Source organism: Chenopodium quinoa, unplaced genomic scaffold (genome assembly GCF_001683475.1).
Source record: "Chenopodium quinoa cultivar QQ74 unplaced genomic scaffold, ASM168347v1, whole genome shotgun sequence".
Lineage (NCBI taxonomy): Eukaryota > Viridiplantae > Streptophyta > Magnoliopsida > Caryophyllales > Amaranthaceae > Chenopodium > Chenopodium quinoa.
In genome coordinates, this window is record NW_018743616.1 from 4083097 (window position 1) to 4097122 (window position 14026).

The window sequence follows — 14026 nt, forward strand, 5'->3', positions numbered from 1 at the left end:
AAGTTGTGTTTTGCTGTGCAAAAAGCTGATAACTGTTGCATGGGTCAACTGATTTATTTTTTGAGTATGGTTCATGATGTGTAATTGCGTATATGTCCTGTTCTACTTTTATACGTAGTACTTTAAAACATAACTGTATGTCTGTATTCACGTATTTGTATGTTTTACAAAATACAAAAAAATTAGTGCTTGAAAATTATACGTTGTAATGCATCAAACAAGTATGACGACTAAATTTTTCTTTATAAATTTTTGGGAAAATTGATTTCATTTGTAATCAGACAATAAAAAAAGAAACATAAATTGGTGGGTACAAATTTCTTATACTGTTGATAATTTAAGTAAGCTAGCGTAGGTTGTAAATATAAGTACTAAGGGTCTGTTCTGTTGCTTATTTCCAGTTCTGTTCAGCTCCAATCAGTTCAGTTCATTTCCTAATTTCCTTCTCTTATAAAATATTCAGTTTAACTCTAATCAGTTCAGATATTTTAGTTTAGTAAATTAGAACAAGTTCTAAGTATGAGCTAGTTTTTTCCCTCAAAGTATTGCCAGTTAAGATTTACATTAAGATCCAATTCTATTATTTTTGTTTATTACCACTTACTAATCAGGACGTCAAGAACTTAGTTGTCATAATTGTAGAGAAAAAATGCATTTACTTATAGCACACATTTTTGGAGTGAAGCAGGGAGGCGGGGATTCGCTCATACGACGAAGATACTCCGTTGTACTGTGGCCTCTATGCGCATGCATGGAGTTACGTCTAGAGATTGCATCTACCTTTTTGGTGATTGATTTTAGGTGTGTAGGGGTGCCACACTGCTACTTGTGCTAATGTGTTACTTCAATTCAATGGATAGGTGAGTTAGGGTGAGAGTGGGAGTTTGGGGTTGGTGGGTTGGGGGGAGGGGGGGATGCTTGTGATGTATTACATGCATGGGATCAAGGGCTATGGAGTAAGTTGGCAAAAGTAGCTTAGGGTGATGATGGAAGGTGGTGGAAATTTCACAATGAAGTTTAACAATTTGTTACGGAGTATTTCATTATTGAAATTCGATTCAAACATGTCAAAATCAGGCTACACGCCAATCAATTTAACATCGAATAATGATATGTTCAATTCACCTTATTTACTTATTCGAACTCATTATCTTATCTAAATTTACTTAATCTTATTTGAACTTATAAGACCGAAAAAGGTGAACAAAACCGGTCCTAATTTTAGTAATTTGAATTGGGTCAAAACATATTGGCCGGTGCTATGATATCCCTTTTAAGCTAAATTACTACAATGTTATAAAAACCAATAATTAGTTCAAATACCATCAAAATCAAATAGATTGAATTACCACCATATTTTGAGAAGAAGTCAAAATGTACTTGCTGAGAATGACACCCATACGCATGTAGCACCTTTCATCATTCTCCCTTTCTGTTGTTTAGCGTATCCATCTTCCAATCTTGTTTGCTGCCCATTACCCTTTTTCCTACCCTCTTTACTTTCAAGCAAGAAAAGATAAATGTCTTATTAATCTATATACTATTTCATTATTTATTATAAATAATAAATAATTCACTATTGCATGAATTCATTTCTTTTACGCTAATCACCCTACACTACTCCTCACAAAGTCATCACATGATCACATATTATATAAGAAATAGTCACTTCCCTTCATGACTTCATCATCTTTAACCCGTAAACGAGCCGAGCTTTAGTCATGAAACTCAAAACCATCTCTTGGTTTTGGCTCTTAGCCTTTGTCATTGCACTTCTTTCTATTGCATTCACCCTTTTTATGAACTCTTCATCCTCTATTTCACCCCTTGTTATTAAACAAGCGCGTACTTTTGATGACTTCCTAGGCATTTTTAAGGAATTTGGTGACCGTGTTTGGAGAAGACATCACCACCATGACCAACACGACCACCACCCGAAAGAGCCACACGAGTCGTGTGGTGAGTCAAAATGGGGGTCTAGGTTGCCGTCTTTATACCGTGTTTCTCTTACTTTAACGGTAGATTTCCATGGTTATGGCAATTTTAGTAGTGTACAAAAAGCAATTGATGCTGTGCCAGATTCTAGCTCTTCTTATACTCTCATCATTGTAGACTCCGGCATATACAGGTTAGTCCAAAGCTTAATTATGTACTCGGCATTTCCTCATTTTTTTTGTTTTTATTATTTTTTATTACTTACAAACATTGACTTTTACATTATTTACATACCCTATTTTGACTGAATTTAGTGATTTATAGTTAATGGAAAACATAGTTATGCGAGATCCCATTAGATTTATATCGGTTAATGCTTTTATAATATACAATTTTTGTAATATTTACTTATTAGTAATTAAAAATATATATTTATGATTGAATTAATGCATTAGTAAGGTCCTGTTCACTTCACCTTATATTAAGTAAAAATAATTCAAGTTCAGCAAAAACAAGTTCAGTTCATTAAAAATAATTTCAGTTCAATAAAATTAGTCTAGTTCAGTAAAATTCATATTCCTTAAAGAAGAATTATAATAGAAAATCTGTAAAAATAACTTCAGTTTATCAAAAATAATTTCAGTTCAGTAAAATTAATTTAAGTTCAGTTTAAATAAGTGGGGAATGGAAATGTTGCATATAAAACAAAAAATATAAATTGAAATGATAGATAAATGAAATTTAATTAAGAGCCATGTAGCTAATGACCTAGGTCAAAGTATAATACTATCTCCGTTTTATTCTATTACAACAATTTGACATAAAGTGTGAGAAGAAATAATTTAATCATTGCATAAGTAGTAGTTTATAATATATATATATATATAATATATATATATATATATATATATATATTATTTATTTATTTATTTTTTTTGGAGCTTAGAGTTGGATGAGTTAATTGCGTGCATGATATCTACGTATGATGGCAGGGAGAAGGTGACGATTAATGCTAAAAACCAACTTGATAATCCAAGGTAAAGGTTATGAAAACACAATAATTTCATGGAATGACACTTCGAAATCGACCGGCGGTACAGCCTCTAGTGCCTCAGTCACCATTTTTAGTCCTGGATTTACAGCTTACAACATCAGCTTTCAGGTAAATACATAATTTGGGCATGCACTTATATTGAGATTTAGCAACCCTAGCTAATAACTATATTAACAAAGTTTTATAATTTTGAATTCTGAATTAAACGTGTCTTAAGAAAATGATGACTTGTTGAGAGCAAATGACCAATGATAAACTTCATTTTACCCAATATCCGTCCATATAAAGAAGCAATGTAAATAGGGACACAAGTCAACCTTGTCAGATAAAGAGTTATAAATAAGTTTTATTAATTCACTAAGGTGTATGCATTTAGACACTTTATATCGTGTAAACTTGAAATTCTTATCATTTCTAATTTCCTACAAGAAGGTAAACAAAGAATTTGTTGTGGTAAGGAAAACGGTGGATAATATTAGTATCCACTTTTGTTCCATGACCCCTAGGACTCTTCATTAGCATTATACACATATCTTTAAATGGTATGGACTTTATATGAGTACGAATTCATGCATCACTCAGTGGTTATACCAGACATAGGCTTTTTTTTGAAAAAACGAATATGTGACAGTCAAAGTGTAACACTCAAGAATATAAAGAGAATAAACAAACCTGTAATTTGGAGACCGTGAAAAAGCAAATTGTGCAAACAGTTTAAAGCGGAGAGAGAATTTATAGTGTTTTGCATGCAATAGAAAATTATATTTTACTTTGTTATAACGAACATTGGGGTGTTTGAGAAAAGAATACAGCACCTCAACCATCTCCAGGAGATGAAGGAGGGCAAGGAGTGGCACTAAAAATATCAAGTGATGAAGCTGCCTTTTATGGTTGTGGATTTTATGGGTCTCAAGACACACTTAATGATGATCGTGGCAGGCATTACTTCAAGGATTGCTTCATTCAAGGTTCTATTGATTTCATTTTTGGAGAAGCTAGATCACTCTACGAGGTTATCGTAAACTCCATACTCTTCTAAATGTTGTTCTTACTTTAATAGTAGTCAAGCAGTGTCACAAAAAATAAAAAATATATATATATATATATTTAGAGACGAAGGGAATATATGTTTGTGGTTTTAGTTAATATATTCACAAGGTAACAAATAATGAGACAAGGTTATTGAAATAAAATGGTTGTATTTTCATTGTAGAATTGCACAATTAACTCGATAGCTGGGAATGCACAAGGGGTGGATGGATCAATAACGGCACACGGGAGACAATCACAAGATGAAAACACAGGATTCTCCTTTGTGAATTGCAACATTGGTGGAAGTGGTAAAATTTGGCTTGGTAGAGCTTGGGGACCCTATTCAACAGTTGTGTTTTCCAAGACATACATGTCCGAGGTTGTTTCTCCTGATGGATGGAAATTGGAGAGATCCCTCTAGAGACTCGTACGTAAATTCTCTCTTTTAAACTTTTTTCCGGAAACATACAATAAGGATACGATAAGAGAAGTAAAGTTTAATTTTAATGAATGAATAAAGATAAATGCAAACATCAAAAAATAAAGATAAATGCAATATATTTCCTCTGTTTCTAATTGATCTCAACACTTACTATTTACACGAAGTAAATGTACACGCGTTAGAACTTATAGCAAGGGACTAAAGTGAGAAGTGTCGAGATCAAATAGAAGATGTTTTCTAACGATTATTATGTGATTGTAACAGGACTGTTTTCTTCGGAGAATATGAATGCACGGGTCCAGGAGCAAGCTACGCAAATAGGGTTTCTTATAGTAAGCAACTTAACCAAAATGAGGCAGCATCATATTTGGATGTATCATATATTGATGGAAAAGATTGGCTTCTTCCTCAGCAAAAACTTTCATTCTACTCAATAGACAGCAACAAAGATGCTGAATCTTTGTAGAATTCATATATCATAACAAATTTTACATCTCGTACTCCGTATTTATCTTACAAACATACTAGAGGTATACTGTTTTTGGTGGAGATAATTGGATGTATGAACTCGTTCCTATTGTGTTAAGGGTTACATTCAGTTCTTTGACTGGGTTTTAACGGACGATTTCAAGGTAAACTGTAAGTACGGTCTTTAAATTTTAATAAAACTAGCAGAATATGCAACCTTGTTATTTTCCAGCATTGTAATGAAGAGAGAAAAAAAATGGAGAAGGAAGAATAATTGGAGCAACTGACATTGGAGGAAGAGGAAGTGTACAGAGTGAGGAAAACAGGGGAGTTAAAAAATTGACTTCTTCAGCGGAAAAGAAAATTATAAAGTGCTATTAATTTGATAAAATTAATTAATTAAGGTGATAATTCACATAAAGAATGTAAACTAAGGTACATTTTGACAAGTTTACCTTAAAACAAACATGAAATTTTGAATCACAAGATCCTCACTTATTAACAAAAAATCCCTATTGGAAATTCTTTGTTGTATGAAAGGCAGAGAAGAGCAAGAGAAGACCGAACTTGACCACCAAAACTCATTTCAATCGATGAAAAATTATTGCTTCATCAATTGACGAATGACATATGGAAGGATTCCACCATGGTCGAAATAGGCGAGCTCAACCTACAAAACAATTTCATACAAATATTATTTCAGAATTTAGCCAAGCACTGAAACAAAACAATCGAATTTTAATTAAAGGATGTTCATAATAATCACCTCTGTGTCGAAGCGGATGGTGCAAACAAAGGACTTTCCATTGTCAGTTTTTACAGTGACATCTTGTCCCGGTCTAATCTCGCTAACTTTTGAGGTCAATTGTGTATCTCTCGTGACCGGTTAGTCCTAATGTTTCGGCATCTTCACCAGCCTTGAAGCATAGAGGGATAACACCCATACCTACAAGATTACTTCGGTGGATCTCTCAAAACTCTTAGAGATCACTGCTTTCACACCCTGTAATCACATTATTTATTCTCCATTATTAGGCATCTTCATACAAACAAGAGCAAAGAAACCTAATACACATTTAAAATCCACTTACCTGTAACATTGGACCTTTGGCAGCCCAATCCCTAGAGCTACCACTTCCATACTCAGCACCGGCTATGACAATGGTTTCATGACCAGCCTCCTTGTACCTCTGCAATTATGATTGAAATTGAATGCATTAAGTCTCATGCAATTAACTTTCCTTACTAACAAAACTAACAAGTCAACATAAGTATCATTTTAAAAGCAATAGAAAAGAGATTTAGTTTTTACCATAGCAGCATCAAAAACATACAACTTATCCCCAGTTGGAATGTGAATTTTGGACCCACTTCTCCATTCAAGAGCTTGTTTACAATGCGAATGTTTGCAAAGGTACCCCTTGCCATCATTTCATCATTGCCTCTACGGCTACCATATGAGTTGAAATCTTTGCGATCAACCCCACGTTCAAGTAGAAACTTGGCTGCAGGACTATCCTTGTGGATGCTCCCCGCCGGTGAGATATGATCGGTAGTTATACTGTCACCGACATTAAGAAGACAATAGGCATCCTTTACTCCAAAAGGTCCAGGTGGATCCAAGCTCATATTCTTGAAATATGGGGTTCATGTATGTATGTGGAGTTTGAATCCCACTTATAGAGGGTGCCAACAGGAACTTCAAGAGAGTTCCACATGGGGTTCCCCTTAGTGATAGCTTCATAGGTACTTTTGAACATGTCAGGCAATACACTTGATTGCACACAACCTACACCAGCATAAAGAGCATTAAATTTCATTTCTCATCATTGAAAACAGTTACTATAGAGCATATTACAAAGGCCATACCTGAGCTATCTCATCATTGCTGGGCCAAATGTCTCTGAAGTAAACACTCTTCCCATCCTTCCCAGTACCAATAGGTTCTTTATCGAAATCAATATCAACCTATAAAATGCAAGATTATTGGGTTAATTGATATTTTTTAACTTTGTGTCCCTTACAATAAAATAAAATAATTGATCTGACGATGAAAGAAATGACAGAAGAAGAAAAGAAAAATAGTTATTTCATTGAATTATGTGTTACTTTATTGGTTCTGCCCTTCATAAAATGAATTATAAGCAGTTGGAATTCTTAATCATATTTTTGTTTCACATGCACAGATAAGTGGAAGACTGTCCCAGACGAGAAAACCTACAATGGTAAAAAGCTACACACTCCTACAAACTATATACCCACAAAACATAACACATGATCTGGACAGGACATTAAAAAACCCAAATTAAAGATGCCTAAGAAGTACGAGTCCATGACAGCAGTGACTGCTGTATTCAGACCCATTCTACACGAGTTGTCCCAAAAAATCCCCTGGGAGAGGCACTAAAACCACTCATTGATGTAATCACCGTCAGAAGCAATACATTTATTATAGAACCAATATCCATCCACAAGAATCCTACACATCTTTATAATCCAATTCACCCAAAGTTGTATCCAGATAGCAAAATGTGTTAAATTTTCTTCACCTCTATATATTCCTTCAGGGTTGTAGGGTTGTTCCTCAAAAACCATTTAATCCAGAAACTCAAGTGCGGCAACAGAAACATATATAACAAGAATACCATCCATTCATCCAACCCTTAGTTTTACCCCCCAGCAAAACAAATTCTTTTAATACTTTACACGGCCTTGAAATTAAAAACTCTAAAAGAACTAGATATTTAATAAGTATTAAATAATTATGCAGTTCCACAATTCAACAAACCTTCAATTTTGTTCAACCTCAAGAAAATGAGGAATTAATGCATTATCAAATACACAACTAAAAATAAGATAAACTTAAACCATAAACAATCTGAGCTCATCCCTGCATCTGTGTCCAGGTGTATTTTAACTATCATAAACAACCATTGAATCTAGATACCATGCATATCCCAAGGCAGTTGTGTACTTACAGTTCCAGCCAATGCATAAGCAACAACCAACGGAGGAGAAGCAAGATAGTTGGCTCGTGTCAAAGGATGAACACGCCCTTCAAAATTACGGTTACCAGAAAGCACAGCTGCTGCAACAATGTCTGTATAAACGAACCAGGCACACAATACACCATGGTGGATTAGAAGCATTTCTTAGTTGTTAGAAAGTAGCCCTAATACGAGCATTCAAGTTAATGCAATGCATGATATAATAATATGGCATCACAAACAAGACATAGACTACACAAATGGCAGCGTCACTGAAAATTCACCATCAACTACTGTATATAAGCATGTTTACTACTTTTTTTACATTTTAAAGACTATATGTAGCTCTGTGGATTTCAGTGATCTCAAGCAGACTTGTAACAAATATCAAGAATAGAAAAGAGACTGAAATAAGAAGCAAAAATATTACAAAAACCAAAAATCAAGCCAACTATTTTTACTTAGAACAATATTTGGATTACATCAAAGAAGTTTATGCTAGAAAGTATCTAAACAGAATAACAGACAGAGCTAAAGCATAATTAACACACACAATGGACATACCATTCTCAGAGATAGCTGCAGAAACAGATTCATGTAGATCACCAGAGTTTCCAATACAAGTTGTGCAACCATAACCAACAATGCTGAAGCCCTGTTGATCCAAGTATTTCTGCAGACCACTATATAAAGCACAAACCGAAAAATAAATGATCCATAAACAGCATTTTGATTAATTTTATTGAAAAATTATGTCATCAATATATGAAAAAAACCATTACCTCTTTTCCAGATATTTTGTAACTACTCCAGATCCAGGAGCCAGACTGGTTTTAAACCCAGGGCTTGACCTGATGACAAAATTATTATATAATTGGCTGAAAAGGATGATAAAAAAAAGCAAAACAATCCACCAAATAGTATGTTACATATGACTTAAAATCTAGTACAATGGCAAAGGGTCAACTTCAAATGCACATATCTCTCAATCCAGAAGTGATCTTGAGGCTCAAGATATTATGTTAAATATGACTTAAAATCTAGTACAATATATAAAACAAAATCACCTCAAGATCACTTCTGGATTGAGAGATATGTGCATTTGAAGTTGACCCTTTGCCATTGTACTAGATTTTTAAGTCATATTTAACATACTATTTGGATTGAGAGATATGTGCATATCTCTCAATCCAGAAGTGATCTTGAGGTGATTTTAACATACCAGATTTTAAAAAGCAAAATCCTCAAATTCAGAGCTTGGTAACATATAAAATCTATAGTCACTAGAACCACCTATCCTATTCACAACAGTCTACAATTTACTTCATTGGTAAAACATTTAACAAGTAGGAATGTAATTGTGTTACAAGATTAATTAGTTTTTATATGTAAAAATAAATATTATTTAAGGAACTTGTTCAATTCATTCAACCGACCACCTTTCAAAAGGCAATCAACCAAGGAATTTACAGAAACATGTCACGGAATTGTTAATGCGTCATCATTCGAATCCTAAGAGCAAGACATAAAACATGATCATAAGAGGCAAGTTAACTAACCTCTAAACCCAACTCAGTAGCTTTCTTTGCGACCAAAGCAGCACCCAACATAACACTTGGGTTTGATGTGTTTGTGCAACTTGTTATTGCTGCTATAACAACACTACCATGCTTCAATTCAGCAGTCTGGCCATTGAACGAAAATTTAACAGTTTTATCCTGCTCTTCTTTGGGAAAGCAAATCCCTACAAGATAACAATGTGATAGGTAATGAATTAACACCAAATGAGAGCCCATAATAACAATATATACAAGAGAGGAATAGTGAAATGAATTTAAAAAAACAAGTAAACAAAATTAAGCAGATGGTTTTACCTTAAACCCAACTTTATTGTTAAGACACCCATGCCAATCAGCCTTCATTTCCTTTAGAGGAACGCGGTCATGTGGCCTATCAGTAACGGGTCACGTCAGCACCATACTATAGATCCAATGGAAATATTTATAAGAAACGTACCGTTTTGGTCCTGATATGCATGGCTCAACATCTGCTAAATCCAACTGAAGATATGATGAATAAACTCTTTCTTGTTGAGGCTGATACAGGAATAATTTTGTTTATATTAGAACATATATGCCAACATTACAGCTAAATGGTAAAGCTAAAAAGTTTGACAAGTTTCAACCTCACTATAGTCAACAAACATTTTGTTTGCCCGTAAATATTGCTCGATCATAGCAACCTGTAAGTAAGGAAACACAAAATTTAGTGATGGTCAACTTGATGTAAAAACTCATAAAGCTTTTAAAATACAGAAAAGAAAAAAAGAAAAAAAAGAAAAGAAAGAAATAGATAAGGCATATGTTGTAACTCACAGTCTCATCACTTCTTCCAGTCAATTTTAGGTACTCCAAAGTAACATGATCCACAGGGAAGAAACCCATAGTTGCTCCATATTCAGGAGACATGTTGGCAATAGTAGCCCTGTCAGCAAGTGACAACTGACCGACTCCCTCTCCTGTAAGTGCAAGAAGAAACATAAACTTCTGCAATGACCCTACTAATCAATAACCACCCTCCACACCTCCACATGTAAAATCACCAACTTACCATGAAACTCTACAAACTTGCCAACAACACCATGCTTCCTCAACATTTGGGTTGCTGTCAAAACCAGATCTGTGGCTGTAACACCATCACGTAGTTTACCAGTCATCTTGAATCCAAAACAACCGGGTAAAACCATGCTCATGGGCTGTACAATCAAACTCACATGGTGTTAGGGAGTAAGAAATCCAAAACCTCTTTCATAATGACTTAAATATCAATTAAAAACAAAACAAAAGATGATCCATAGAACCTAGATACTTCTAACTTCTAAGATATCTTAGTATTAATACAAGGAATAGTAAAATAGCATGTATAACTTCTTTTTCTTTTCTACATTTAAATTTAGATCAGTTGTTTATGCCTTGTTTTACATGGGACTACACTTGGTTAAGCAATTCATCAAATAAACTTGTATTACAGAGCAGAGAATAGTGAATACCAAAGAAGTGGTGCAATAAAGAAACATTTTTTTTTTTGTTTTTTATTTTAAAAAAAAAATTAAATTAAAAAAAAATGCCAAGCAACGTGACAAATTACAATTTAGACCACCCAAAAAAAAATCTACAAATTACAATTTAGACCACCCAAAATAAATCTAAGGTATTGTTTGGTTGAACAAAAAACAAATGGAGGAATTGAATTGATACGAGTTTAGAAATAAGTGATTTGTAATAAAAAGTGGAAATGTAGGAAGTGCAAGTTAATGGGAATTTCCAATGCCCACAAACATGGGAATCAATTTACCAATCCCCTCCCCCCTTCCCCGCGATAACTCAAAATTCCCATGATTTGCAATAGCCTTCATAACCAAATAAGTTTAGTCAATTCCTAGGAAATTTGATGCGGGATTTTAATTCCAATGTCATACAAATGCCTATGGGAATGAAATTCAAAGTCAACCAAATAACACCTAATACCATACATATGCACAAAACCATATTAACCCCTTATTTCTATTTATAATGTCACTTAAATCAAGCCATGTACTTTATTTCAGCCTTTCCAGCAACAACATTCACTGCAGCAAATTTTGCATTATGATGTAAAGCAGGAATATCTTATGAGCACCACCCACCTGGCCAAGCATAGTTGCCTCAGCTTCAATTCCTCCAACACCCCATCCAGCAACACCTAGCCCGTCAATCATGGTTGTGTGTGAATCGGTACCAACAACACTATCGGGATAAAGAAGTCCCTCGTTGTTGAAAACTACCCGTCCAAGATACTCCAGATTGACCTGTAATTTCATGAAAAAGCACAGCTTGAATAGTTAACATAGTTTGCCCAAAAAAAAATCAAGCCCGAAACCAAGATTTCAAGGAAATTGAAAACATTATACCTTACTTCATAAACATATTGCCACTTGTATAAAATGTAGAGTCCTTTCGAGTTGGTAAAATTTTGGGTGTCAAAGAAAAATATAGGAACTTGAGTATAGGCAGTATAATTACCACTAATTACTTTGTTATAAGTTTTACAACAAACTAATCCCTCCTCTTTCAATATATAGTGCTTTTAACAGTTAGACTTTATTCTAGTCATCCAATTCAATAAGTAAACCTCGGGTGAACTAATAAAAATTATCCTATATTTCCTCATCTCACCATAATTGTGCTCATAAAAGTCACACGTTAAATAATGGGACAACAAAAAGAAATAACTAAAATCTATCATACTTAATGGAACGGGAGTAGGTGAAATCTCTATTTAATCAACCAAATCATAAAAGACTATCTTATTTGATCAAGAAAAGAAAACACACCAGAGTCCAATATTAAAATAAAATAAAATAAATATAAAAAATAAACACCCTACCAACTCTATGGTCTCTCAGGAAGACCCAGGAGCATTCTATTTCAATGAATACTATTAAAGTATAAAAGCAAAGAGGAAAAAACAAAAGGACAACATGATTAAGCCAGTATGCTGCTACCAGTACATTAAAAATTATAATGTCCTACTAAACACTCTAGTAAGAATGATATAATTAAATACGAGTAAACATCAGCCCTTGCAAATGATCAAAATCCAGGAATTACTCTTACCTGGTGCACAATTCCAGAACCAGGTGGAACAAGCATGTTACGGAAAGCAGTTGATCCCCATTTTAAGAAACCAAACCTCTCTCCATTCCTCTTAAATTCAAGTTCCATATTTGCCTGGACTGCGTTTGCAGACCTTGCTACATCAACTTGAACTGAATGATCAATGACAAGATCCACAGGAACCTGCCATGCATAATAAGGAGACTAAAGTTAAGATTACAAGTATATGGTTCTTAAGAAAATGAAATGCGTACAAAGAAAGCAAAAATATTAGTTCAAAGCACGGAACATGGTAACACTCTTCCCTTTTGGCCATTTCTTTGTTGGGTTAGAGACATAATTAAAAAACAAGACTGCTATGATAAAACACAGTGAATGGCTTATAGTAGTATATTATACTGGGTCACAGCCACTGAAGTACTGAACTATAATTTTCAGGTTCATCATAAATACAGAAAAGGAAACGGACCAATGGGTTGATCTTGTTAGGGTCACTGTTAAGGTTCTTCATGGCATCCATAGCAGCCAAATCAACCACAGCTGGCACTCCTGTGAAATCCTAGAAACAAAAACAAAGCTTAATGTATTTGTATATTGGTCACAAGTCTTCATACACACCAATACAATACCAGGCTTAGTAACGAAGTAAAAAACCTGTAAAAGGACACGCGCAGGCTTAAAGGGGATTTCAACTAGCTTAGGTGCTGAGTTTTCCCAGTCAATGATTTTCTCAACATCATCCTTTTTTACTTGAAAGCCATCACAGTTGCGAATGGCTGACTCCAAGAGGATCCGAATGGAGAAAGGTAACTTTTCTGCGATATAAAACAACCAAGTCAAAAGAAAATTGTTAATTTAACCAAGTAAGCATTTAGTCAAAGTCATAGACTATACCAACAGAGTTCTAATAACCAAACTTACCAACTCTAGGATCATTAAGACCTGGAAGACTGTAATACTTTCCAAATTCACCACCACCCGATTTGGGTAGACTGGTGAAGATTCCCTTGTAAGGATGCTCAGAAGCTGAAGAATTGTAGAATCAAAAGATTAGAAGGTTATTATTATCAGTACTGTTTAAAGGTTATTCAGTTCAATTTATTTCATTGCTTATATTGCATAACCTTTAATGGTTACTCCGTATTTAGTTTCATTCAGTACTTTTGATTTGAAAAAAATATCAAAATCTTGAAAATCCACAAATTCATTGCAGCAATTCAACAAGTTGATTCCCACATCATATGGTGAGTCAATAATTTAAATAAAATTGAAGTCCAGATACTAAAACGCTGTGAAACCCGCAATTTAAAAGCTACACTCGGTTGTATATTGGGATTAAAAACAACATTGTCTTGGTTATTCAAAAATGACTTTCTTTATAAACAAGTCAAAGATTTGCTATACTTTATGGTTAGAGATTCTTGTTTATTTAGGAATAATACTCCATAGCATA

At 34.1% G+C, this 14026-nt stretch overlaps 1 protein-coding gene and 1 pseudogene across 1 annotated transcript; one reads left to right on the plus strand and one right to left on the minus strand.

Annotated features, from left to right (window-relative positions):
- The first annotated feature begins 2944 nt into the window (after positions 1-2944).
- Positions 2945-4442, plus strand: LOC110682932 (probable pectinesterase 15). The gene is made up of 3 exons (XM_021859282.1): positions 2945-3097; positions 3795-4001; positions 4203-4442. Exons 1-3 carry the CDS (start codon positions 2945-2947, stop codon positions 4440-4442), a joined length of 600 nt encoding a protein of 199 aa, XP_021714974.1.
- Positions 4443-5262: 820 nt separating this feature from the next.
- Positions 5263-13615, minus strand: LOC110682933 (annotated as a pseudogene).
- Positions 13616-14026: the final 411 nt, after the last annotated feature.

Coding starts and splice junctions, on each gene's coding strand:
- LOC110682932 (XM_021859282.1), top strand. CDS start 2,945: ATGCTAAAAACCAACTTGATAATCCAAGGTAAAGGTTATGAAAACACA. Junction 3,098..3,794: donor CTTACAACATCAGCTTTCAG/GTAAATACATAA, acceptor GTTTGAGAAAAG/AATACAGCACCTCAACCATC. Junction 4,002..4,202: donor AAGCTAGATCACTCTACGAG/GTTATCGTAAAC, acceptor TTTTCATTGTAG/AATTGCACAATTAACTCGAT.